At 43.8% G+C, this 27,187-nt stretch overlaps 1 protein-coding gene across 1 annotated transcript in view; it reads right to left on the bottom strand.

The window, feature by feature from the left end:
* The window catches only part of DNAH6 (dynein axonemal heavy chain 6), a 443,662-nt gene extending 417,745 nt beyond the window's left edge, over positions 1-25,917 (bottom strand). Inside the window, exons 1-4 of the mRNA XM_068233571.1 lie at positions 25,830-25,917; positions 17,307-17,355; positions 12,855-13,094; positions 7,000-7,176 (exon numbers count right to left, since the gene is read on the bottom strand). Coding sequence (XP_068089672.1) covers positions 7,000-7,176; positions 12,855-13,088 — 411 coding nt within the window. The 5' untranslated portion in view covers positions 13,089-13,094; positions 17,307-17,355; positions 25,830-25,917. The remainder of the gene's footprint in view (positions 1-6,999; positions 7,177-12,854; positions 13,095-17,306; positions 17,356-25,829) is intronic.
* Positions 25,918-27,187: the final 1,270 nt, after the last annotated feature.

The following is a 27,187-nucleotide window of genomic DNA, read 5'->3' as shown; positions in this document are numbered from 1 at the left end:
GGGGGAGACACCAGAGCCCACAAGAGCAGAACTGCTGGAGGCTATACGTGGCTTACAAATGTCACTAACCTCTAGATTAGACTCAATTCACGCAGAAATGTCCTTCCTGAAAAATGATTTCTGCAAACTAAAAGACAGAACCAAGGATGCAGAGCGCAGAGTGGGGCAGCTAGAAGATATAGTCAATCCTATGCAGCGTACACAGGCTACCCTGGAACAGACATCAGAATCGCAGACATTAAAGATAGATGACCTGGAGAACCGCTCCAGAAGATCTAACCTAAGATTTATCGGTTTCCCTGAGAGAGTGGAGGGCAGAGATCCAGAAACCTTCTTAGAGGACTGGCTGAAAGATAGCTTGCCTGATCTGAAACCCTCACATGTCTTTGCAGTGGAAAGGGCACACCGGGTCCCCGGAGGCCCACCAAAACCGGGGGTTAATGCTCGTCCCCTTATTGCAAAGCTACTTAATTACAGAGATAAGATTGAAATTCTTCGTGCAGCCCGTAACGCCCCTAACTTGGCTTTTAATGGGGTGAAGATCTCGATATACCAAGACTTTTCAACCGAGATACAAAAGCAAAGATCTTCCTTTTTCACTGTTAAAAACTCTCTCAGAGACTTGCAGATTCCATATAGCATGCTATTCCCAGCTAAATTGCGTGTTCAGTATGATTCCAAAACGCATTTCTTCACCTCTCCAAGCGAAGCTATAAAATGGATGGAGGAACATGGGATGAAAATTTCTACTGTAAAACCCCGTCCGTCTAGGAAATAACTTTATCTACTATACATTAAGAAGATCATAATCGGAGTAGCATCCTCGTTGCACAAGTACATGCAGCACCATCTAAATTGGTTCTTTATTTGGTGGAAATAACCTGTTGCTGCAATGCTATTAAGTTTGGTGATGACTATCCATAGAGTGCCTCTGTCATATACTCTACTGTTCGGTAGCATGCTACAGGACATTATCAGCACACAGAAGCACTAAACTGATTACTACATATCTGTTCCTGTGAGAGGAGCGGACACTCAGGCTATACTTTGTTATATTTTGATTTTTATATTGATTCTCTGCTGCCTTGTTAAGAAAGCAATTATTTCAGGGCTTTCTGTGCCACTATATGAGACGTTATATAGTAGAATTGTGACGCACATCTCTAATCATCACTTGGACAATACTGAGTTAGATGATTTCTGGTTTATTGTTTTTTTATTCTCTCTATTTTATGTTAAAATATGATTCCAGGATAATATATGCAACCCAGTAATACTTGAATTGCCATGTAGAGGGCAACAGAATACTATAATTCTCTAAGCTAATAGCTTGCATTTTAGAAGTTATACTGTTTAGTGCCTTGTAAACCTGTTTTCATTAAGCTAAGTAATTTAATATCATATCTAAGCCATCTGGATACTGAGGTAGTCCCAACCTGAAAATGCTCATACATGCTGACCCCTGCCCAAATCTTTAAATACTGGCTAATTTTGTTCCCCTCCCCCCACTAACTCCTAGCCTCCCTTCTTCCCCTGCCTCCCCCCCATTCCCATTACCCCCTGCTCCTAACCCCTTCCTCCCTCTTCCCTACCATCCCTACCCTAATACCAGCCTAAGGAGTCAGATATACGCATATATGGATCTAAAACAGGGCAGGGTCCATAATGCTATAAAGGGGAAATAATACTCCAGGACATACGACTCACTACTGAAAAGGTGCAGATGGATAGTTCTAGTACCCAATATCTATACCTCTGTGTGGCTAACGATGATGTTACCTGTTACTTCCCCCCCCCCCCCCCCCCCCCCTCAACACGCTCTTGACTGCAATAGCATCCGTTCATACAATACCACTGAAAACGCGGGTTCTAGATAGCTGGCCTCAAGTTAGTGCTCCAACAAGTGTTAATGGGAACTGTTAGGGATAAAAGCTCCCGAAGGTTTTTAATTCGGAGAGCAGGGTGGGTTAAAGGGTGTTATTTCTGTTTTGTTTTTATGTGTTGTTTTCTGGTGTCCTCCTGCATACTGTTTATTTACATGGAACTGGTAGAGGAATATCACTCTGTTATGACCGCATTCCGAGCCAATAATGTACCCAATTATGTTACTCTTAATACATCACTATGCAGTTTAAGGTAATTAGCTGGAATGTGAGGGGGTTAAACAATAATATTAAGCGGAAGCTGGTGTTTGAGTATCTCAGGCAACAATCACCACATGTGATATGCCTACAGGAGACCCATCTGATGGGATCCAGAGCTCTCCTGCTCAAAAAACCATGGATATCTAAATATTACCTGGCCCACTTTTCCTCATTCTCCAGGGGCACAGCGGTCCTCATCAGTAAATCTTTTCCTGGCCAAATATTAACAGCGTATACAGATCCTAAAGGTAACTATGTGATCATAAAATGCAATTTGGAGGGTCATGTCTTTACAATGGTGTCTATTTATATTCCATCTCCATTTAAAACGCAAACATTAGAAGAGATGACTTCAAAACTTCATAATATAATGGAAGGTCCTCTCATGATAGTAGGAGACTTCAATGCTATTATAGATCCGGATCTTGATAGATTAAACAAAAGTCACCGCACTTTCACATCCTTTTGTGAGTGGATAAAAACTTATCAGTTATATGACGCATGGAGGTGGAAGTTTCCCTCTAAAAGAGAATACTCTTGTTACTCTGACAGTTATAAGACGATGTCACGTATTGATATGATCCTAACCTCTAAAGACTTACTTCCGTATATTACTGATATACAATATCTGTCACACGGTATATCGGATCACTCCCCTCTTGTGTGCACTATCAAAACCCCGGGGTCAAGCTGTGCAGGGCTCTGGAGAATGGGGCAGGTGTGGTTGGAAGATGAAACTATCTTGGCCGAATGCCAAAGGAGTATGTCTCATTACTGGCCGGAAAATGAGGGCACGGCGGGTGTGGGCACCTGCTGGGACGCGGGAAAGGCGGTACTACGAGCAGCATTCAGATCAGCCATGTCTATAATCAGGAATAATACTAAAGCCCATCAGGAATATATTAGGAAAGAATCACAGGAATGCAAACAGCAGTTAATCTTGGACCCCTGCCCAAATAGATACACACAATGGGAAATAGCTAGGAGAAAGTTAGAACTAGAACTGCTTAACAGTATAAAGCGCAAAGATATAATTCACAAACAAGCCCAATTTGAACATGGCAATAAATGCGGTAAAGTACTAGCGTATTTCCTTAGAGCCCAAGTTGATACCACGCCCATAGCGGCTATAAAACAACCAGATGGGACGGTACTGGAGACATCTGTGGATATGGCAGAGGCCTTTAGGAATTTTTACCTTCAGGTTTACTCCTCCAGTACACATACTGGGGACGGGGAGATTGCCACATTCCTTGACCAGCTTTTACTTCCTACATTAACCAAGGAGGAGGCTGAACTATTGGAGTTGCCCATTGGTCCGGATGAACTAGGGGAGGCTCTAGCTTGTCTTAATAAAGGTAAGGCACCTGGGCCTGATGGCATTCCGGTAGAGTGGTACTCTAAAAACAGGGAGGATGTCTTACCAAGATTATCCTCCCTGCTCACCAATATATTTGAACTCGGAGAATTGCCAGAATCAATGAGGGATGCTTTAATCACTTTGATTCTGAAGCCAGGCAAAGACCCACTGGCCTGTGATTCATACAGGCCAATTTCTTTGATGAACACAGACACTAAACTCCTGTCTAAAGTATTAGCAATCCGACTGGAAAAAGTCATACATAAACTGGTTCATCCGGATCAATGTGGATTCATTGGAGGGAGGTCAACAAGAATGAACATACGTAGACTCCTATCCAATATCCAGTTCCCTCATCGTAACTCAAATACCAGGGTAATCCTCTCCCTCGATGCCAATAAGGCATTTGACTCCATTGAATGGCCTTATTTAATGCAGGTACTTAGGGGATTTGGAATCGGTCCTCGCTTCTGCAAATGGATCCAAATTTTGTATACTAAACCAACTGCGAGGGTCAGGGTCAACCAGGTTGTATCCCAAACCTTTCAAATTAGCCGAGGCACCAGGCAGGGGTGCCCATTGTCCCCGCTGCTGTTTGCTCTAGCAATAGAACCTCTGGCACAGGCGGTGCGTAGAGCCCCTGATATTAGAGGACTCATAATCAACCACACTGTGGAGAAAATATCTTTGTATGCAGATGATATGCTCATATACCTGGCTGACCCTGGCCCATCGTTGACAGCAGTTTTAGAATTATATAATACATTTGGACGAATGTCGGGACTTACTATCAACTGGTCAAAATCAGTCCTCTTCCCTTTAGATACGTTTGACCATAATATAATTTCACCAATTTCCAATCTGTTGATAGTGGACAGTTTTAAATATCTGGGAGTCTGGATACATAGAGATATAAACTCATTTAAAGAATATAATCTACAACCGGTTCTGGTTTCTATTGAATCTCAGCTGAAGCGTTGGTTGAATTTACCACTAAATCTATACGGTAGAATATGCTCAATTAAAATGATCATTGCCCCGAGGCTGCTCTACATTCTACAGATGTCTCCTTGCTGGATTCCGCAAAGTATTTTTAAAAAAATAGACTCCCTTATCTCTAGTTTCCTATGGGCGGGAAGCATTGCAAAAATATCGCTGCAAACTCTTCGCCTACCAATCTCGGAGGGGGGGCTAGCGCTTCCTGATTTTCAAGCCTATTACCTAGCGTCCCAGCTGGTGCCCATACAGAGCTGGTTGGGTTCAGTTAGAACTAACTCTGACATGAATACAGAGGCGGATATAGCCACATCGTACGAAGCTCTCTGCTCCGCTATTTACAGAAATGAAGTTCCAATAGGGAACGAAGGTACTTCACTGATTAGACACACTATTAAGGTATTCAAAAAAGTCCAACGAATATGTGATCCCTCCCCTAGTACTATATCCCCTAGTTTACCCCTTTGGCATAATGACCAACTCCCGGAACTCAAAAACATACCTGACATACATTTCTGGTGCAAAGCGGGCATTAAATACGTTAACCAATTATATACTGAGGGTTCCTTTAAGGACTTTGCCACTCTGAGACAGGAATTTCAGCTTCCACGACACTCAATGTTTCGATACTTCCAGATTAGGCATGCACTCAAAACCCAGCTTGGCCTACACGGAGTGGTACTAGCCCCCACGCCTTCAGAATCGTTACTGTTGCAGAAGGATAATAACAAACTAATATCAAAGTACTATGAATTTATATTGCTTGCAAAACTAAGAAATAATGCATATAGTTATAAGGTCAAATGGACGGTCGGGGGAGAGGATGTTGCTGACTCAGAGTGGTTAGAATTCCATGACACATACTATAAAACGGTCATAGCCTCAAAAGACAAAGTGATTCAGATTAAGTGGCTGCATCAGGCCTACTTGTCACCAGCACGACTGGCAAAGATGGGAAAGGGAGCTACAGATGCATGCTTCAAGTGTGGAGTAAATAGGGCTGACTTCTTACACTGTGTGTGGTACTGCCCCCAGGTACAGAACTATTGGAAATCAGTCACTCATTTTATGTCCAATAAGCTCAAACTACCGCCAACCATGTCCTTCCAAGCATGCATGTTGGGAATCTTGGGGGAAGTGGGCTGTGGGACACATAAGAGGACGCTGATACGTACACTATTATTCTATGCCAGAAAAACCCTTACTTCCAAATGGAAACAAAATAAAACACCACCCATACAACAATGGATAGAGACAGTGAATAGTACCTTGCCGTTATATAAGCTAACTTACCAATCTAGATCACAGTTTAAGAAATTTGGGAAAATATGGAATACCTGGGTTAACGCCTTAGATACTGTAATACCCCACTTAGACATTTCCGTAATGATACAAGATCTGCACTAAAGTAAATAAACCGATATATTGGGCACAAGGTTAAGTAATACTTAAAAGAATCGTACGAGGATTGGAATGCGGCAATATACTACCACTGTAATACAATTACCCTCTGTTTGGTACATTGACATATATCAGGACACAACCTATGTAATTGAAGAAATAATGTTATGAAAGCTGTGGGAGAATACCGGAATGTTCTTGTCTTGTTCTGTTTTTATGATGTTAATGTTTGTTAACCTATAAAAATCGAAATTCAATAAAAATTCTCTTTTAAAAAAAAAAAAATGGCATTCCATGTCATGCCTCTGTAACAGTGAAAATATTGCTGTGTACAGTATTCATCTTGTAAGCTGCTTTTGATGTCCATGAATTTAGGGATGTTTTTACAATGTCATACTAAAAACCTGCAGCTCTGCACATCCAGTTCTGGATCAATGATAAATATACCACTTGCAAATGCAGCTAATTGAGATCAACACACTGTTTGACTCCTGCTATCCCAGCCAATTGGTCCGTGACCAAAGTACTCACTACGATCATCGCTGATCTCAGTGATCACCTAGCAGCAGTTTGAGGCTGGATGTCAATATGAGAGGAGGGGGGAGTTGTGCATTGCTAGAACTAGATAAATTTAGTAAATACTTACCCACCATATTTATGGCTGCTGATCTCTTCACATAGGGGTCCACTACACCACCAGGGAATCTATAAGGGCTTACTATACAACCAGGGAAGTTAAGGGGGGCCATTAAACCACCAGAGAGGTTATGAGGGAACCATCTGACCACCAGGCAGGCTATTGGGGACCACAAGAATGCCAGGGAACCTATGGGAGACCACCTAAGAAGCTATGGGGGACTTTTAGATCAGGCATAAAATGAAGAATGTCTGGTTATACACAACTCGGCTCACATTCTTAAAACCGCCGTGGCAAAAGTCACTGGAGCACATTCCCGTCATTATAATTTCCGTTATAGCGCAAAGCAATTTATGTGAATGTGCCTTAAATTTTAAATGTAGTATCACATAGTGGAAGTGAAAAATGAATGTTACATATAAAATTTCCAAACAGGAACCAAAAGCCTCCTTAGCTCTTACCTGTTTCTCTTTTAGATCTGCTGGAAGCTCAGGCAGTCGCACACCAGATGAAACTGATTCTAGTCGCCTCTCTGCAGAAGGTGGGCGTAAAAGTACACCTTGATTTATCAGCTCTTCCATGTTCTTTTGATGAATGTATTCAGGTTGATGATGATCCTGGTATGCTTTTAATACAGGCTCAATAAAGAATGAAAAACAACATAAAATACACTCTACAAAAATCTGAAACTGTATTTGAAATATTATAATAAACATGAGAATAATATATAACTGACTGGCTTAATGAATTAAATATTCCTAGGCTTTTACCCAGGAGCCAGAGACCCTGAATGCTGAGTATATGGATGAAGAAATCCAAGCTGGCACTAAGCTGCTTAAAAATAATAAATGCCTGGGCATCACAACCCTTTATTAAAAGACCTTTGCTCTGTTACTGATCCCACATTTGAAAGTTAAGTTGAAGCATTTAATGAATGGTTACCCACGCAATGGGAGACAGGCTTATCTATATATATAATAGAGTAAGTGCCTCAACCTTCAAGCAAGAAGAAGAAGTAGTGCCCTGCCCCCAGGGCCGGTCCAAGCAAGAAGAAGGGGCCGGGCCAAGCAAGAAGAAGAAGTAGTGTCATATCAAACCAAGAGCAAAGAGGGATAATTTGCATATTCAGTAGCAATGCATTGTGGGTAACCACAAATGTTCACTTATAGCTGACTTATTGCAGATTTGCTTCTGTTTTAAGAAGGAAAATTACACGAAGCTTTGCTTTTTTAGTAGGAGGGCTTTTTGGTCTCTTTTATCCTCCAATACATTCTTAGTAGTTTGGGTCACCCTGAGCTGCTTGGTTACTCTGTTGTACTGGTCCAAGCCCTATCTCATACAGCCTTATCAATCCTTGCTATATGACTGTGTAAAACTAAAAGCTATAGGCTTGCTTGACTTGCCAAGGGTGAAGAGGAATCATTTGCATATTTAGTAGCAGTGCATTGTGGGTAATCACAAATGTTCACTTATAGCTGAATTATTGCAGATTTTCTTCTGTTTTAAGAAGGCAAATTACACCAAGCTTTGATTTTTTAGTAGGTGTTTTTTTTGGTCCCTTTTATCCCCCTATACAATCCGAGTGGTTTGGATCACCCTGAGCTGCTTGGTTACTCTGTTGTACTGGTCCAACCCCTATCTCATACAGCCATATCAATCCTTGCCATGTACAGATGAGGACCAAAAGTTTGCAACAGGCTGTCACATGTGGGTTTGATATGGCTGTGTAAAATGTAAAGCTATAGGCTTGCTATACTGGATGCTTGCTTGGCTTACTAAGGGTGGAAATTAATTATTTGCATATTAAGTAGCAGTGCATTGTGGGTAACCACAAATGTTCACTTACAGCTGAATTATTGCATATTTCCTTCTGTTTTAGGAAGGCAAATTACACCAAGCTTTGCTTTTTTTAGTAGAAGGTCTTTTTGGTCCCTTTTATCCCATTATACATTGCGAGTGGTTTGGGTCACCCTGAGCTGCTTGGTTACTCTGTTGTACTGGTCCAAGCCCTATCTCATACAGCTGTATTAATCCCTACCAAGTACTGATGAGGTCCAAAAGTCTGAAACAGGCTGTCTACATGTGGGTTTGATATGACTGTGTCAAATTTAGAGCTATATGCTTGCTATACACCAGCGGCTCTGGATGCTTGCTTGGCTTACAAAGGGGTAATTTGCATATTTAGTAGCAGTGCATTGTGGGTAAGCATCAGTTATAGCTGAAGTATTGCAGATTTCCTTCTGTTTTAAAACGGCAAATTACACCAATACAGTGTGTGGCATTGCAGGAAGTGACGACAGTGGAACGCACGATGGAACACGGAAGAGGTGAGTCATCCCCACCCGCTGCCTCTTACTAATAGTGGCGGCTGCTACTGTGCTTAAGCAGGAGGGGGAGCGCACATGGGGGACCCAGGTGAGGGGGGGTCCAACCCCCTTCCCCGCCACTGTGCTCAATACCCCCTTCCTGCCCTCTACCCTCTTATGCGGCGTATGCTACGCCACGGGTCAGCTATAGAAAATATTAATACTGATCTCAAATTATATGCAAATGTTTTATTTAGTAAAAGTATTACCGGAGCTGTTACTAATTCATTAAAGTGTACCAGAGACGTAAAAGAAGAAAGATTTGATACTTACCCGGGGCTTCCTCTAGCCCTATAAGCACCGCTAAATCCCTTGCTGTCCTCCCATATGCCTCCTTTCAGCCGAAATAAGTGCCAGTAACTGGCTAAGTCACGTCAGTCACGGTCTTCTGCGCATGCTCAGGAAAGACCCCGACTGACGCGACTGAACCACTTCCCGGGGCTGATTGTGGCTGAACGGCAGACCGCGGGAGGACGGTGAGGGACTCTGACATGCTTATGGGGCTGGAGGAAGCTCTGGTTTCCTTTAACATCAATCAGGCTTTATACTCAATAGAGAAATAATAGTATCAATCAGTAAACATTGTTCACATTGCCCAAATATGTGAGAATCAACTTATTACATCTCAGTTTGGAAAAATCCTTAAATAGTGTCTTATGATACAATTATTTTAACTCACTTAACAAATAGTATAGAATTTAGGCTACTTGCACACTGGGGCATTGTGTTGCACATCCTGTGAAGACAGGATTGCAACTCAAAGGAGGCGAACAGACACAATGGGGTATATTCAATTCCCTCCTCACATGTGTTCCTGACTGCTTGCCTGCTATATCATCTTTCATGACCTTTCTCTTCTTAAAACTTAAAATGAGTAAAACAGAATTAATCAATTTTCTACCATCTCTGTCCACCTATCTGCCTGAAATAACAACAAATGTTAATAACACCTCCATAACTCAGACTGGCCCGGCTCCAATCTGTACTGAACTCGGCTGTTCATCTCATTCATCTTTCTTCTTGCTCTTCCTCTGCTGCCCCTCTCTGTCAAGCTCTTCACTGGCTACCAATTAACCAGAGGATCCAGTTCAACCTCTTAACCCTAACCTACAAAGCTCTCCACAATCTCTCCCCTGTACATTTCTACACTAGTTTCCAGATACCAACCCAATCGCAATCTCAGATCTGCACATGACCTACTTTTGTCCTCCACTAGAAATACCTCCTTGCATTCACATATACAAGATTTCGCATGTGCTTCATCCCTCCTCTGGAACAATACATCCGTCACTCTCCAACTTTTGATATCTTTAAACGCTCACTCAAAATTCACTTTTTCTGACCAGCATATGGCCTTTCTCCATTTGTCCTAAGGCCAACTTGCACTCCTACTAGATATCCTAAAACACACTGCCTCTATGTTTGATTATTGTATACTACCCCTCCTCTTGTTTCTCCCCATTCCTTTAGATTGTAAGCTCGCAAAAGCAGGGCTCTCTTCCCCCTTTTGTATCCTGGAAATCATTATACATTTTATTCATCATGTAACTTTTGCCACTGTAATTACCAATTCTGTATTTTGTATTGATTCTGTATTTTGTTACCAATTCTGTATTTTGTATAATGTATACCATTTGTCTATTTTATTATGTACCCCATGTTTATTTCTTACTTTCTACAGCGCCACAGAATATGTTGGCACTTTATAAATCAATAATAATATTATTCACTAAAATGCAGTAATCAGCTTAGTGTGCATTAAGTCTTACGCACGATGAGTAGAGCATAAGGCATTGTATGAATTGTATTACATTCCACTCTAGCCATCATGCAGAATAACTTTATGCATATTATTCTAATTAGGATCAAGATCCTCTGTCAGTGCTGTGAGTGGTGCAACAGTCCATGCTCATAGGCTCATTCACTGTAAAAAATGCTAAAGCCTGGCATTTGTGCTCCTCCTCTGTTTTTTAATACCTTCTGAAAAACCAATGCAGAAAATGCAGGCAAATCAGAACTCACTGATAAGGACAGCATACTTGTTCCATCTGTGCACTTTCTGAAAACAACAGATTCACAGCCAAGAGGCTGGTGTTTTTTAAAAGGTAATAAAAACAGCCTCCTCCATATAACCTTCAATTCAGGCTTGTTTTCATTCTTAGTATGTGGCACTTTCACATAGTGAGGAAAGCATGAAAATAAGAAGCTTTAATCAAAACATAAAACAGATGTTGCACCCACATACATTATAAGGTTAAATGCAGATACTCTTGCATCTTTATTTGTCTTTAATCTCTTACATTATCCTGCACAAATAGCTGAAAAATTTCAGTATGGTCACACTTCCTGTGTTAGGATGTCATCATCAGCAGTTGATGCTATTCCTTTCAGTGTCAGCTACCGTAGTGGCCAGCAGAAATATAACATTTCTTGAGCCATTTATCCTCATAATCATTGTCTGCCTTGTACAACTTCTCAGCCAATAATTGATTACACACAGACATGCTTAATAAAGACAAAGGTATCAGCAGCTAAGACTTCATTAAAGTGGATCCGAGATGAACTTTTACTCATTGCATAATTGTGTTCCTTTCCTATTGTTTATAGGGCATTCCTCAAGCCAAATACTTTTTTGTTTTTGTTTTAAAACTCTAAATCCCTATAAACTAAACAAGCCACACCTACGGGTTTTCAGAGAGCCAAGGCATTTTCAGACAGTAGCAAGGGCTCATGGAGCTCAGTCTGGGCAGGAGGATGGGGAGGTATTACTAGCCAGAGATTTCAGAGGCAGAGGGGAGGAGGGAGAATAGGTTTTTTTCACAGGCTGAGCGCTCAAGATGCAGATAAGCCTGCCTCTGTGTAATGTTTTTAAACAACATGGCTGCTGTTATTGTATCAAAGGAAGAAATGATCATATTCTATTGAAGCTGTTTGCAGCTAGATTTGCTGTGTAAACTATCTAAACTTTAGATAAGACATATAGGGCCTGATTCACAAAGCGGTGCAAACAGTTAGCACGCTAGTGAAAAGCCCTTTATCATGCCTAAACTCAGTTTAGGCATGATAAGTTTAGGTGTGATAAGTTTAGGTGTGATAAGTTTAGGCATGATAAGTTTAGGTGTGATAAGTTTTTAGGCGTGATAAGTTTAAGCACCAACTGGGTTAGCACGGCAGTGCACAGCTGATCAAAAGTTTTGCGCTAGCAAAGTCTGGTGCACTTTGCATAGAGTTTAATGACGCTGCTTTGCGTGCGGGACTTTGCGCGCGATCTAAACTTATCTAAACTTATCATGCCTAAACTTATCATGCCTAAACTTATCATGCCTAAAGTTATCATGCCTAAACTTATCATGCCTAAACTGAGTTTAGGCATGATAAAATGGTTATCACGCCTAAAGTCTTTAACTGAGTTATCACCGCTTTGTGAATCGAGCCCATAGACAAGTTACTTGTTATAGTTAGTTTTTCATCTCGGATCCGCTTTAAATATCAAGAAAAGAGTAGTCGTGCGTCCAACAGTAAGTTGGTGCAGGGTGCAACATTAATCTCAATAGCATTGCTGGTAAAAAAAAAAAAAGGAACCAAGGCTGGAATCAAAACCTCATGAAGATATTTAAAACTATTGTATGGTATTTATAAGCTTTATTCGTTAAAACCTTAAAAAGTAAACCCAGTAAGAGGAGGTTCATCAGTATGTACAGGAGATTTTCTAAGAGACTGGGGTTCGGCTTTTTCTGCTGAACCTGAGTGACTACGAGCAACTGCTCATGCGCCTGCACAGTGCAGCCACACCTGTTCACAGGCAGGAGCACAGCACTGGATCAGTGGTCTCGTGAAGGACATGGGGATCCAGAGGCTTCCCTCTACCAAGGTAAGTATCTGACTTGTGCTGTTTTTTAAATTACAGGTTTAATTAAATGATTGCAAGGCATTGTCTTATTCCAACTTACCAGTGGTTCCAGTTTAACAGCCTGTTGCCTTTTCCTGGTATTCATGCGTGCTCTTGTGTCATGAGTGAACACCAGAGCATTTGGATTTGGCACCATCTGTTTTGGAGCCATTGAAATGATCCTGTCCTTTAATTTGCTCAAGTCACGGTGCTGAGGCCATTCAGTATTCTGTGTCCCACTTATCTGTGATGGCGGTGATACCCGCTCTCGCCCTGGTGATATATTAGCTGACATTGTTACCTGAAACAGGTGGCAGAGAGGGAGAAACAAAATTAATGTTTTATGATTTAATCATGTTTCTTTGTATGTGTTAAAAATATGTAGAAATCCCTTTACAATCAAAGCATTTGAGATGCCAGTATATCACACAACAATGTTTGCATTCAAACAGTGAGTAAATAACCTTTGTACATAGCCAGGATAGTGGGGTAGCTAATGATCAGCCCACATATTACCGTATTTCCTTTAGCAGTTATACCCTAGTAGCAAGACAACACAGAAGAGATTACTAGTCTGTGCATATACAGTAGGTCCACACCATACCTAAGTCCTGTAACTGGACTACAAAAGACAATTTAACATATTTCTGTTAAAGTGAATGGGAACCGCATTTAAAAAAAAAATGAAGCAAATACTTACCTAAGGAGAGGGAAGGCTCTGGGTCGTATCGAGCCTTCCGTCTCCTCTCTCGGTGCCCTCTATCCTGTGCTGGCTCCCCCCGTTCAAACCCCCGTCGAAAGGTTATTTGGAAGTCTTCGGGGGCCGTGTCCTCCATACTGCACAGACGTGAGCGTGCAAGAGAGCGTGCTTGCGCAGGCGCAGTACAGGGCCGCCCTTCTTCAGGAGCAATCGGGCTCCCTCAAAGAGAATCTGTAACGTCAAAACGTCCCCTGGGGGGTACTCACCTGGGGTGGGGGAAGCCTCAGGATCCTAATGAGGCTTCCCACGCCGTCCTTCGTCACCTCAGGGGTCTCGCTGCAGCCCTCCGTACAGCAGTGACGTCAATATTTACCTTCCCGGCTCCTGCGCAGGCGCTCTGACGGCTGTCGGCTCCGAAGTAGGCGGAAATACCCGATCGCCGTCGGGTCTGCTCTACTGCGCATTTTCCGTCTACTTCGGAGCCAAAAGCAGCCACAGCTGGAGCCAGCAAAGGTAAATATTGAATTGACAGTCGGGTCTGTCGCCAGCTGTTCAGAGGGCTGCAGCGAGACCCCCGTGGGACAGAGGACGGCGTGGGAAGCCTCATTAGGATCCTGAGGCTTCTCCCACCCGAGGTGAGTACCCCCCAGGGGAAATTTTTGATGTTACAGTGTCTCTTTAAGACTTCTGAAGCCTCCTTCGGCCGGGTAAAGCAGTATTTGACTAATTTAGTCAAATACTGCTACCGGGCGAGCCAGCACTGGATCGAGGGGACCAGGAGGGGAGCCGGAAGGCTCTATAGGACCCATAGCCTTCCCTCTCCTTGGGTAAGTATCTGTCTCATTTTTTTTAAATGCGGTTTCCATTCACTTTAAGGCTGCTTCTTAAGGCTTGGTTCTCACTACAACAGAAAATACACATTTTTTTAATCTGTTTTGCCATTTGCAAAAACTGACAAATGAATCTTATGTCAATCGGTATCCGCAATGCAAAAACCTGACCTGCTTGATTTTTCTGGACAGCAAATGCATTTCCCCCCAAAGTCTGTGGTGGAAACACATCTGCTCCAGACACCAACTGGACCACAACACACCATCGGAGCTGACTCAAACCTTAGAGTTCCTCGATAAAAATCCAGAAGACGTCTAGCTAAGAAAACTAGAGTGTCAGTGAAACAGTTTCTAAGAAAAAATCACAATCTTAGTTTAACATAACAACTCAGGCCTAACTGAGCTGTGCATCTGGTTCAGTTTTCCTTATGCTGGATAGCATACTGGTTAAGGGTGCTGTCTTTGCTGAAGGGTTCAAACCTTTGACCAGGGGTTTACATCCTTGCTCAAGCCAGTACATACAACAGTAAGGGGTCTTTGGGCAAGGCTCCATAACTATCCTGGTCAACCGTGGAGAGCAACTCTAAAGCCGTATCTACACGCGTAGATGCGGCTGCGATGTTCCTTATCAATCGAGCCGCTGATGCGGCTCGATTGATAAGATCCGACAGGATGGATCTCCCCACCGCCGATTCCCTGCTCGTTCCCCACGAGGGGACAATGGCAGGGAATCGAGCGGAAGATAAGCGGCGCGGCGACGAGCGGGAATCGAGCGGGTATTGTTTCCGGCGCACGCACGGCGAGCGGGGACGCGGCGGGGACGCGGAAGAGGCGATCTGGCGGCTAATCGAGCCGCCAGATCGCCGCCTCATCTACACGTGTAGATGAGGCTTAAAACTGCAACTGCAAGTGGCTGCAACTTTGAAGCATGTTAAAGTGGACCCAAATTAAAAATACAATATTTCAGAAATAAAATTTTCTAAATTATAATCATAAATATCAGCTTTTTTTCAGCTGCATGATGACAAATCTAAAATATTTCACATTTATTGGAGGAACCCCTCCCTTTCTTTCAAATTGCCGGGATTTTTCCTGGCAAACTGGTGGAGTAGATGGTGTCCAGCAATGGAGGAATTGCTAATGGCTGCCCCCAGTATAACCCTAGCTATGAAAAGAGAACAGTGAAAAGCATGCACTGAAATAATCATAGGTTTGAAGGAGTGTTTATTTATCTTTGTATGTATCAGAGTGGTGCAACTAAATATTTTTAATAAAAAAGAATGTTTGGTTTGGGTCCGCTTTAAGTGCGCCTGGAAAAAAGCACAATTTAATGTTATGTCTTGTCCTCACTCCTGTCGTGATATGCTTGATATGAGTACTTACTCCATGTTTTTGATGAAGCAACTGCTATAGCAACATGATAATCTGGCCCCATGCATTTCCACAAGGTCTAGTGGGTTCCAGGCCTTACTGTTGCTTACTTACTTACTTACTGTTACTAACACCCGGGAAGCACCACCTGTTAACCCATTAGCATTGTGTGCATTACTGGCCACATGTTGTTATGGTAATGCGCATCATAACATGCTTTTACTGAAACAAGGCCTTGGTTTTACGGTATCTTGGTGAATTGAAATTTATTGAGGTATTTACCTCACAAATCGGTAATTTACCTCACAAGTTGGTAATTTTAATTTTCTATGCTATAACAGCCTTAGTGAATTGACAGCTGAAAGATAGCTCACCCTGGCCCTGCTGAAAGTTTGGAGTGGCGTGGAGTTTCCCCTCCGAGTTGTAGCAACTGGGGTACACAAAATTTGGGCACTGGCAAATGCCAGCAGCTGAATTACCTCGATTTTTTTCCAATTTGAGCTCCGGCAATTGCCGTCTGCCAAATTAGTCACGGAGCGCCGGCAATTGCCATCGCCCAAATTAGTCACGGAGCGCCGCTATAGCCATAATTCACATTACGACTTATTGCAGTGCCCAAATCATCGCCACAGAAATGAGCCGTCTCGCCCTCAGGACTCCCCATAAAGGCTTCAGAAGAACTCACATCCCCGACTGCTTCAGAAGACGGGCGTCTCCGTACTGCTCATGTGTGAGTACAGACTCACATGTACGCAGTATGGACCTGCTAATCTTTGTAAGCATTGGAGAACACAAGCATTTCCAAAGCCTTTCCAATGAGTCACAAAAACATTTTAATTTGTCAATTACTTTAACTGGGGGACAGCGGTGACCGAGGACAAGGAGAAAGGACCAAGAAGACTCTATGGGATGTACACAGAGAGAATCTAAGTTTTTTCAGCGTCCCTTTAGTATTGCTTTAACTATCATAACTCGAAAAATATGTTATATATAATTTTTATGGCTTTTTTGACATGACAGAAAGGCCATAAAAGTTAGATAAAGCACATTATCTGAGTTAGTAAGTATGTAAGTGGCTGGAAAGAAACAAACAAAAAAATGTGATCTTGTGCCATTCTATAGTTGACTACTCCATATTAATGAGTTAAAGAGAACTGCAATTACCACAATTTTCGTTAATTACACCTCAGGGTTCTAATTTTTTTACTTTCATAGTTCCCAAGTGTCATGTTCCCATGATATATCAGCAAAGTGGACTGAACAACTCTGAGTAACTCAGAAACCTGCCCTGTTCTCCTGGCACCTCAATAAGCCAGTATAAGCATCAGTTAAAGCAAACCTAAACTGAGAATAAACTTATGAGATAATTAATTACACGTATAGCATTAATGGTGAACAGAACTTTTCTGGAGTCTCGCATTCCTATTTTCAGTTTATGGGCTGCAACTCTTGGTGTGAAGTGTATACAGCAGCCATGTCAGTGTGACATAAAATCTGAATCATTTAGCTACCACAAAGAGAAATACATGAAAGGCCTTTTGGACTTTTTTGCACTATCCCATCATTAGGAGTATTTCTTAAGTCAGATACAAGTGTTTTGTTTTCCACTTACTTTTCAGGAGAGCTGCTGCTGCATTCCACTACTAGTCCAACCGCCGTATCTGCATAGATTAAAAAACTGCTTTTATATGGATTTGAAGGATGCACATAGACACCCCGTCCCTACCCTCCCTTGTCCCCCACCATTAAAGCGGTTTAACACCCAGCATTACAACTTTGCTTTAAAAGATTGCTTACAGCTTAGAAATTATTAAGCCAGATTTTTTTTAAGCAGAAATTCACTGAATGGGTTAAACATGACATTTTAGTGTTGGATTTAACTAGGAATCCGCATCCGTTCTTATCTTTAGTTACAAATGTATCTTTGTTTGGAATGCAAATAGACCTCTGAAAAGCCTGCCGGGGAAGCCCTCTTTGTTCTCTCAGAGCAGTGTTTGTTTATTATTTTGTAAATAGATACATTTGTAACTAAACCTAAGCACGGAGGAGGATTTCTAGCTAAATGCAGCACTAAAATGTCATGTTTAATCCATTCAGTGAATTTCTGCTAAAAAAAAAAAAAAATCTGGCATAATCGTTTCTAAGCTGTAAGCAATCTTTTAAAGCAAAGTTGAAATGCTGGGTGTTAGACCACTTTAAGAGCCCCTCCCACGGCTGAGCTGAATGGTGTAACGATTGGTGTCAGCAAGAACAGATTTTCTGATTATTGGTGATCTGCAGTATCACCAATAATACAGATGCTATACCTGATTATGTAGTGATCTGCAGAATCACCAATAATGCGAGTTTAGCGAGACACAGGATAACCAGATGTAAAGATAGGTGTTTGGTGCAACAGTAATACAGATAGAGATACCAACTTCCCAAAGGAGCTAGTAGAGGGAGATATCTCTATAGAACACAGGGATCAGCATTCCAGCAAGCCGGAGATGCAGATGAACTAATAATCAGATCACCCATGGAGCGGGTGATTCAGACTGTACTGCAGCTACTGGTCACCTGAGGAGCAGGTGATTCAGACTGTACTGCAGCTACTGGTCACCTGAGGAGCAGGTGATTCAGACTGTACTGCAGCTTCTGGTCACCTGAGGAACAGGTGATTAAGACTGTATTGCAGCTACTGGTCACCTGAGGAGCAGGTGATTCAGACTGTATTGCAGCTACTGGTCACCTGAGTAGCAGGTGATTAAGACTGTACTGCAGCTACTGGTCACCTGAGGAGCAGGTGATTAAGCTGTACAGAGAATCCCTCACCAGGGACTAGGCTCACTGGTGAGGGCAGTAGAGTCAGACAAGCAGTTTCGGCAACAAACGGACAGATACGGTACAAAGACAGAAGGCTAAATCAGAGTAGTGTTCAGGCTGAGTCGGCAACAGGATCAGATAGGCAGAAGCACAGAATCAGTAGGCAGAAGAGTAGTCAAGGCTAGCAGAAGGTCATAACAAATAATACAATTCAATTAGTACTTTAGCTATCAACAGCCCCTGCTGGTTCTAGCACACTTTGAGATCTGACCAAGGTCTGAGTGCTAACACGTAGCATTTGCAACAGCAGACGAGGAGCTACTGACAGGCAGGTCCTATATATACTGAGAGCGCCCCACAGTGCCGCCCCAGTCACTCAGCCAATCAGGAGCACTGCTGGAGTCAGCTGACCGGCCGATCAGCTGACTCCCCTTCTATTCGCATAAAGGTCCTGTCGCCTGGCGCGCGCGGCCCTTAGTCTATGTGCAACTGAAGGACCAGGCAAAACTCCACCATGTAATTGCGCGGCGGAGGCCGCCGGCTGAGACAACAGCCATGCCACTCACCTCTGCGGCGGCATCTCCGCTATCTATTACAAATGGTAATATACCTTGGCTTATCCAGTTATTACCAACCTTTATACTAGATTGCCACAGCAGTGACTGTGACCTTTAGTGTGTATGCTGATTTAGAAGTTTAGCTTTCTTTTCTTTTGGTTTCTATTCTGAGTTGATACAAAAACTTTGGATTATCTTTGGTACAAGAAGCTTGAAAGCTACCAAAGAACACACTATGGAACTTATGTGCACACAAATGCATAGACAAACACACTTCTGAAGTGTATTCAGCGACAGCAACAATCTCTTGATTTTTGCATTGAATTTCTTGACTCTTATGCATTGAATCCGTGTTTTCACGAGAATCTCGCTAAGCAAGAATGGGGCTTATTCCCTGTGAGACTTAAATTGTCAATTTTGTGGGCTGATCCCTACTAGCCATACACAGGTCAATTATGGCCCAATATGCCAAGCTAATGGATCGCTAGTCGATTAGAATTTAATTGGATAGTGATCGATGGCTATCACAGCAAGTTCAATTTTGATAGGCTTCAGCAGAAATCTATTAAAGCGGAATGAAACCCAGCAAATATTCTTTGCTCTAAAACATTATTTACAAGCATATTATATACTACCAGCATTTTTTTTACTAGAACAACATTCAAAGGGTTAAACAGAGGACAGAAAAGCTCAATGGTGGAAAAACTGGGCGCACCCGAACTGGAGATAATGTTATCTTGTGTTTAATTGTATCAAGTGAGGAATGTAAACAAACACTTCTCTGACACTGCAGACTCTCCTGAACACAGAAAGACAGTCAGAAAGCGTGCTTATATTTCAACATGAAAAAAAAAGTTATGAATAAAATGCAAAGGCAGCTCTCAGAGCAAAAAAGTGTACTTTGGAAACTTGTTATTTCTTAATGAATAATAATACTTATGCAGAAAAGCAAATATGATAACCATATGGCATATAAAAAGTAGGAAAACATGTTTTTATTGAATATTATGTCAGGGTTTTATACCGCTTTAAGCTTCAATCAAACTGCAAGCTCTGTAAAGCTCAATGCGGTGCAAAGCTGTGGGCCAACAATCCCCACCAGTCCTGTCCTGACCCCATCACACAGCAACATTTCTGATAAGACTTTGGATCAATAAACAGCACAAAATCAATTGATTGATTTGTTATATAGGTGCAATAGACAACTGATAGATTTTGGTAAAGTGATGAAAATCATTGTGAGTATAGAAGGGTGGGGTGGAGGCGCCCAAAACATATGGGTGTTAAAACTTTAAAACATAACATTTAAATGAGGGGTAACTATTATTATATACTAATTCAAAGGCTTTTGAGCAGAGCAGACTGTCCAAATGTTGGTGCTATGATGGAAGAAAAGTTCACTATAGATGTACTGGGTACAGGCGTATAACAATATCTTTAACGACCCCAACCATCGTGGCAGGGCCAAGGATGCCTGCTTTTGTGACATGCAGAGCGTGGCAGCGGAACTGGCATACATTAACTATTATCAGCCTATAGCGTAACTCCTTGCGGCTCCCATCTCCACACCTCATGATGTGATGAACATCAGGGTGCTGCAAAGAGTTAAGGCTCATACACACATCAGACCATAGTCTTTGGAAAATGAAAGATCACAGACCAATTTTACCCCCTTCCATGTAGTATGACAGCCATACCTACACAGTCTATTCTATGGAGCTGAACTCCCCATCAGACAGAAATCTTTACAAGATGCTGCACACAAAGATGCTGTAGACATTCAAAATATCAGTATCTGCAAAAGATCTGTTCCTGCAAAAAATCCGTTCCTGCAAAATGCATTCATAGTCTATGATATCTGCAGATCCTCATACACACCTTGTTTAACAGACATTCATCTGCAGATCAGATCCACCAGGATGGATTTTCAGATCTGCAGATGATTGTCTGATCTGCAGATGAATGTCAGTTAACCACTTGCCGACCGCACGCTTATACCGTGCGTCGGCAAAGTGGCAGCTGCAGGACCAGCGACGCAGTTCTGCGTCGCCGGCTGCAGGCTAATTAATCAGGAAGCAGCCGCTCGCACGAGCGGCTGCTTCCTGTCAATTCACGGCGGGGGGCTCCGTGAATAGCCTGCGGGCCGCCGATCGCGGCTCGCAGGCTAAATGTAAACACAAGCGGAAAAAATCCGCTTTGTTTACATTGTACGGCGCTGCTGCGCAGCAGCGCCGTAAGGCAGATAGGCGATCCCCGGCCAATCAGCGGCCGGGGATCGCCGCCATGTGACAGGGGACAGCCTGTCACTGGCTGCACAGGACGGATAGCGTCCCGTGCAGCCCGGATCACCAGGGGGGCCAGGTAGGAGAGGGAGGGGGGGGATTTCGCCGCGGAGGGGGGCTTTGAGGTGCCCCCCCCGCAACACCTGGCAGGCAGGAGCGATCAGACCCCCCCAGCACATCATCCCCCTAGTGGGGAAAAAAGGGGGGCGATCTGGTCGCTCTGCCTGCACCCTGATCTGTGCTGGGGGCTGCAGAGCCCACCCAGCACAGATCAGCTAAAACAGCGCTGGTCCTTAAGGGGGGGTAAAGGGTGGGTCCTCAAGTGGTTAAACAAGGTGTGTATGAGGATCTGCAGATCTCATAGACTATGAATGCAATTTGCAAGAACGGATCTTTGGCAGGAACAGATCTTTTGCAGATACTGATCTTTTGTGTGTGTACAGCATCTGTGTGTGCAGCATCTTGCAAAGATTATTTTCTGATGGGGAGTTCAGCTCCATAGAAAAGACTGTGAAGGTATGGCTCTCATACTACATGAAAGGGGGTAAAATTGGTCTGTGATCTTTCATTTTCAAAAGACTATGGTCTGATGTGTGTATGTGGCCTTACACTGTAAAATACATCTGAAAAGAGGAGTAAGGCCTGGTTCACACTTCTCAATGCAGATGGCCGTACAATCAGAACACAATGTCCACAATCACATGCCATCTGTGCTGCCGTGCGTGAGTGGGTCAGTGCTGCACTTTGCTAAAAAAAATGCGTGCATCAGTGTGATAGCGCTTAATAGGAAAACCAAGGATTTTCAAGCGGGGACTCCTCAAAGGTCTCTCTCAGCTGTGAACAATATAATAACATGGTAGGACATTCGAGTATGACGATGGTAGGGATTAGATTGTGAGCTCTTCTGAGGACAATTAGTGACTTGACTATAATGCTGTAAAGCACTGCAGAATATGTCAGTGCTATATACTCTATAATAAAACCCCTGTGTCCCTGCATGTGCTGCCTCTGTGTAGCTGGTCCGTGCTTTTTGCTACTGCACATGTGTGCAGCACGGACGCAGCCTCACAAAGACAGGAAAACGGGGCCAGGGAGCCGGGCGGGCGTGTGAGTGGCCGGCCGACTGTGCGCGTGCATGCGCAGTAACATGCGGCGGGTGGCGGTGAGAAACAGACCCTAGAGCCCGTTTTCAAACGGGCTTGGGTCTACAAGTAAAAATATAATATTGTATGACATTAGACTATGACTATGGTAGGATTATTTTGTGAGCTCCTCTGAGGACAGTGTGTGACATGACTATGTACTCTGTAAAGCTCTACATGTCACTGCTCTAAAAAAATAAAAAAAAAACATAAAATGAGACAATTGCTGCATTTATTTTTTTAGGGAGAGGGGAGGGTGGGAATGAGACAGCGACAGGAGAATGGGAGAAAGATACAGAAGAGAGTATAGGAGAGGTAGAAAGGGGAAGAATCAGAGACAGAAATGGGGGAGTCAGAGAGACACACACACACAGGACAGACTCAGAGGGCATTCTGGGCACTAGTAATCCCCCCAGGGGCGGACTGACAACTCATGGTGCCCCCGAGCAATAGGAGATTATGGGGCCCCGTACCAGTGTGGCCCACATTTCATGTTATTTTTTACAGAGTAAGATCTAATAATTTACTGCCGACAGATATTTTATACTGATAAAAAAAACATCCCCGCGGCGCGCCAAAAAATGGGTGTGGCCACGCAACAGAATGTGGGCGTGATCATGGGTGGGGCAAAAGATACATGACCTTGGCAGTGGTGTAAAAGGTCTGTCGGGGAAGTTTGAGCTCTGCCTTAGTGTTTCCCCCCAAAATACATGTAATCTGACCGAATTTCAACCAAAAAATTTCCTCCATTTAGCAGAGGTTCCTCCAAAATACAGATAATATGGCTGTCGTTCCCCCAAAATAGACGTAATCTGGCAGCAGCAGTTTCCCTAAAATACACATCATTTGGCAGCGGTTGCCCAAAATATGCATAATCTGGCAGCGGATCACCCAAAATACATGTAATCTTGCAGGAGTGGTTCCCCCAAAATACACATAATCTGGAAGCAGTGGTTCCCCCAACATACACAATCTGGCATCAGTTCCCCAAAAATACAGATAATCTGGCAGCTGTTCCCCAAAATACACTTAGGGCTTGATTCACAAAGCGGTGCTAACTGTTAGCACTCCTGTGAAAACCCCCTTAGCACGTCTAAACAAGCTTTTCGCGCATAAAACTTTACGCGCGCAAAACTTTATGCGCGCAAAACTTTACGCGCGTACTGCACAGAGCGCAGGGCGCTCCGCGCGAAGTGCCCATGAAAGCCTATGGGACTTAGCGCGCGTAAAACTTTGCGCGCGTAAAACTTTGCGCGCGCAAAGTTAGCACGCGATCTAATTGAGAAATCTGGAGCTAACCTACTTAGCACCCTGCTTAGCGCGTCTAAAGACTTTAGACGTGCTAAGTAGGTTAGCACCGCTTTGTGAATCAAGCCCTTAATCTAGCAGCAGCGGTTCCCCAAAAATAGTTAATCTGGCAGCAGGTACCCCAAAATAGGTGTCCCCAGTATAAGTAGCCAGGTGTATAGGTATTCCCAGTATAGGTATTAGGTATCCCCAGTATGTAGCAAGGTCTATAGGTGTCCCCCAGGAGGGGAGGAGCGCAGTGAAAGGGAGCGGTGTGCAGAGCGTGGAAAAGGGGGGGAAGTCTCCCCCCCTTCCCTCACCTTGGGGCCCCCCTTTCTGGCTCTCCCCTCCGGTAACTCGGCGGCTAACAGTGGTCAGTGGGCGGGGACTTACCGACATTCCTCCAGCCGCAAGGGATGCTCTGCTCTGTGCGCGGCTAGTCTGGTCTACTGAAGACCAGACTAGCCGCGCACAGAGCAGAGCGCCCCTTGCGGCTGGAGGAACGGCGGTAAGTCCCCGCCCACTGTTAGCCACCAAGTTACCGGAGGGGAGAGCCAGGAAGGGGGGCCCCAAGGTGAGGGAAGGGGGGGAATGTACCCTTCTCTGCTGCTGTACATACCGCTCCCTTTCACTGCACTCCTCCCCTCCTGCTCAGGGTTCTCTGGCGGCCCCCCCCCCCCCGACCACGGTCCGTGTCCGAGTGCCCGAATGGTCAGTCCGCTCCTGAATCCCCCCTAAACTTGCTGTGCAGCGCATGAAGTGTGAACATCAGACAGTGCACTCTGATGTTCCTGCTAACAACAGGTAATGTATATTGCCCTGGAGGAGGCTCAGTTTTGCCCACCTAGGTACATGTTCCTGCCGGTAACAGTAAAAAAGGGCGCAGGAGGCTAGTGGACAAATCGGGCGCCGCCATTCACTCCCATAATAAATATCGTTTACTGGGCGCCGAACAGGAAAAAAGGGCGCCCGAGAATAATAACGTTTTCCAACGGCGCCCGAAGATTTTTAATGTTTTATAACTGCTTGTGATGATTTACGTTTCCTATTTCAATAAAACATTATTTTAAATGTTATCCCTTACTGTTTGTAAAACATTATTCTACACACAATACAGTGATCACTAAGGAGGGTCTTAGGTTTAGGCACCACCAGGGGGGTCTTAGGTTTAGGCACCATCAGGGGAGTCTTAGGTTCAGGCACCACCAGGGGGGGTCTTAGGTTTAGGCACCACCAGGGGGGTCTTAGGTTTAGGCACCACCAGGGGGGTCTTAGGTTTAGGCACCACCAGGGGGGTCTTAGGTTTAGGCACCACCAGGGGGGGTCTTAGGTTTAGGCACCAATACGGGGTCTAGGGGTTAGGGGTAGGTACAGGGAGGGTTACTTACTAATTTTTTTTTAAACGTTATTATACATTTCACTTTTTAAACGGAACATTAACGTTTTCACAATTGCCGATTTCCTGCACATTATTTAATGATTTATAACTTTATAAAACATTATTTTTAAACGAAATATAGTACATTACATTTTTAAACGTTATCCATGTTTATCGTTTAAAACCCCGCGCCCTTTTTTCCCAGCGCCCCTTTTTAACGTACGCGTTCCTGTCTGCCTGCCTGGCACTCTTCAACCCTTCATTGCTTTCAAGCTGCTCAGTCCTCAGCCTGTGTCTGACAGCTCTACATGCTAAAGTGAAGGAAGCAGGGGAGAGGGAGGAGGCAGGAAGGAAAGGAACTGTGCGTGCCTCTGTGTGTAATTTCTTTTATTTACGGACTGTCTGTAAATTTACTGATGGTTGGTAACACTGGTACCAGAGCCCTAGAGATTTTTGCACTGCAGCAATAATACAGAGTTCACACCTATTGCCATACTATTAAAACGAAAGACTATTAGCTGTATTAATATAAGCAAGACACAGAACTTTCATTAAGCATGCGACATGCACATAAATACATAGAAGTTTACGTACGTTCCCCTCATAAATGTAATGCAAAGTTTCTAGTTAATTTCATTGACAGAGAAAATGCAAAATACGTTTCTTCTCTGTAGAAGAGCTTACCCCAAAGCAGGAAAGTTGCTCACAAACTTCTCTGCTCCCTAGCGTGTTTATCATTGCCTAGCAACAGCCACAGGTCCGTCTCTTCTCTCTATACAGGACAGCAGAGGGGGCGGGCATAGGAGGACTCACACGCCCACTGCACCAGGCGACAGTTGGCAGGTGGGAGCCTGGATGATGAGAATGACATCCAGGGAGGGATTCCTTCCTTGAACTCACTGACACTGTGTCCTGTCCGCCTCTTGGGTGCGCTAGTGACACGTGCCAGAGCAAGACAGCCTTATAGGTACCATAATACGTAGAGAGAGCAATGCTCATCTCTAGGCAAACTTTCTCAGTTCTGCTGCTGGCTTGTGTGCTGAGGTATTATTATTATCATTAATTTATATCGTGGCAACAACAACTATAGCACTGTACAAACTAATATTTAAACATCTTAAAAGGACAAACAGTTATGATAGGAAGGGATCTTTTTCTCTGGTTTGTTTTTAGTGTGTGTCTTCCACGCGTCAGACAACTATCTGGGCCCGTTTCCACTAGCGTGGAAACCGCGCCAAATCTGCAGAGTTTCCCCACAGGCAAATCGCGCGGGGAAACTCTGCCATAGGGATGAATAGCACCGCCGGCTGAATCGCTTGTGCTAATGATTCGGCCAGCATTTCCATCCGAAGTTGTGTGGGAGGCTGCAAATCCCATAGCCGTGCATGGCACGGCTGATGGGATTCGTCTGCGTATCCGCAGACCCGGAAGTGCCGCCGCGCGTCTCGCTGATGCGTGCGGCACAAGTGGAAACGGACCCTCAGAAATGTGAATCGCACGCACAAATGTAGTGCTGTTCAAGTGTGGTATCAGAGTGCCCTAGATCAGGGCTTGTCAACCTTTTCACTAACTGTACCACTTTTATCGCCTGAAAAACTTCACGTACCTCCAGTGTGCTTGTGCAGTAGATCTAACCTGATCAGGCTAAAGGGCCCACTTACAGTTAATCAGTTGGTATGCATCAGTGTGCGTTTTTTCCATAGCAGTGCACTATGTAAAAGATTTCAGTTAAAACGTGTGAACTGTGCCATAGGAAAACATGGGCAAATCAGTTTTCTTTCCGTTTTAACTGAGAGCAACTGATTAAGTGTAAAAGCTCCCTTAGCCCTCTCTACTTAGGAGGAAGGGTGAAGCCACTTTGGGATCAAGAGGCTTCCCCCTCACGAGGTAAGGGGCACTTTTTTTCTTACAGGTACACTTCAAGAAAAGGGGGGAATAGCAGGAGGCATTGGTGGGGAAAAGGATTAAAATTAGATTGCTAGCCTACAGATTGCCATTGTTGGCAGTCTCCAGGTAGACAGCCACTATCGGTAGCCTCCCCC

Source organism: Hyperolius riggenbachi, chromosome 1 (assembly GCF_040937935.1).
Source record: "Hyperolius riggenbachi isolate aHypRig1 chromosome 1, aHypRig1.pri, whole genome shotgun sequence".
In the NCBI taxonomy this organism is placed as follows: Eukaryota; Metazoa; Chordata; class Amphibia; order Anura; family Hyperoliidae; genus Hyperolius; species Hyperolius riggenbachi.
The sequence above is the reverse complement of the archived record's forward strand: the minus strand, read 5'-3'. Positions and strand labels throughout refer to the sequence as shown.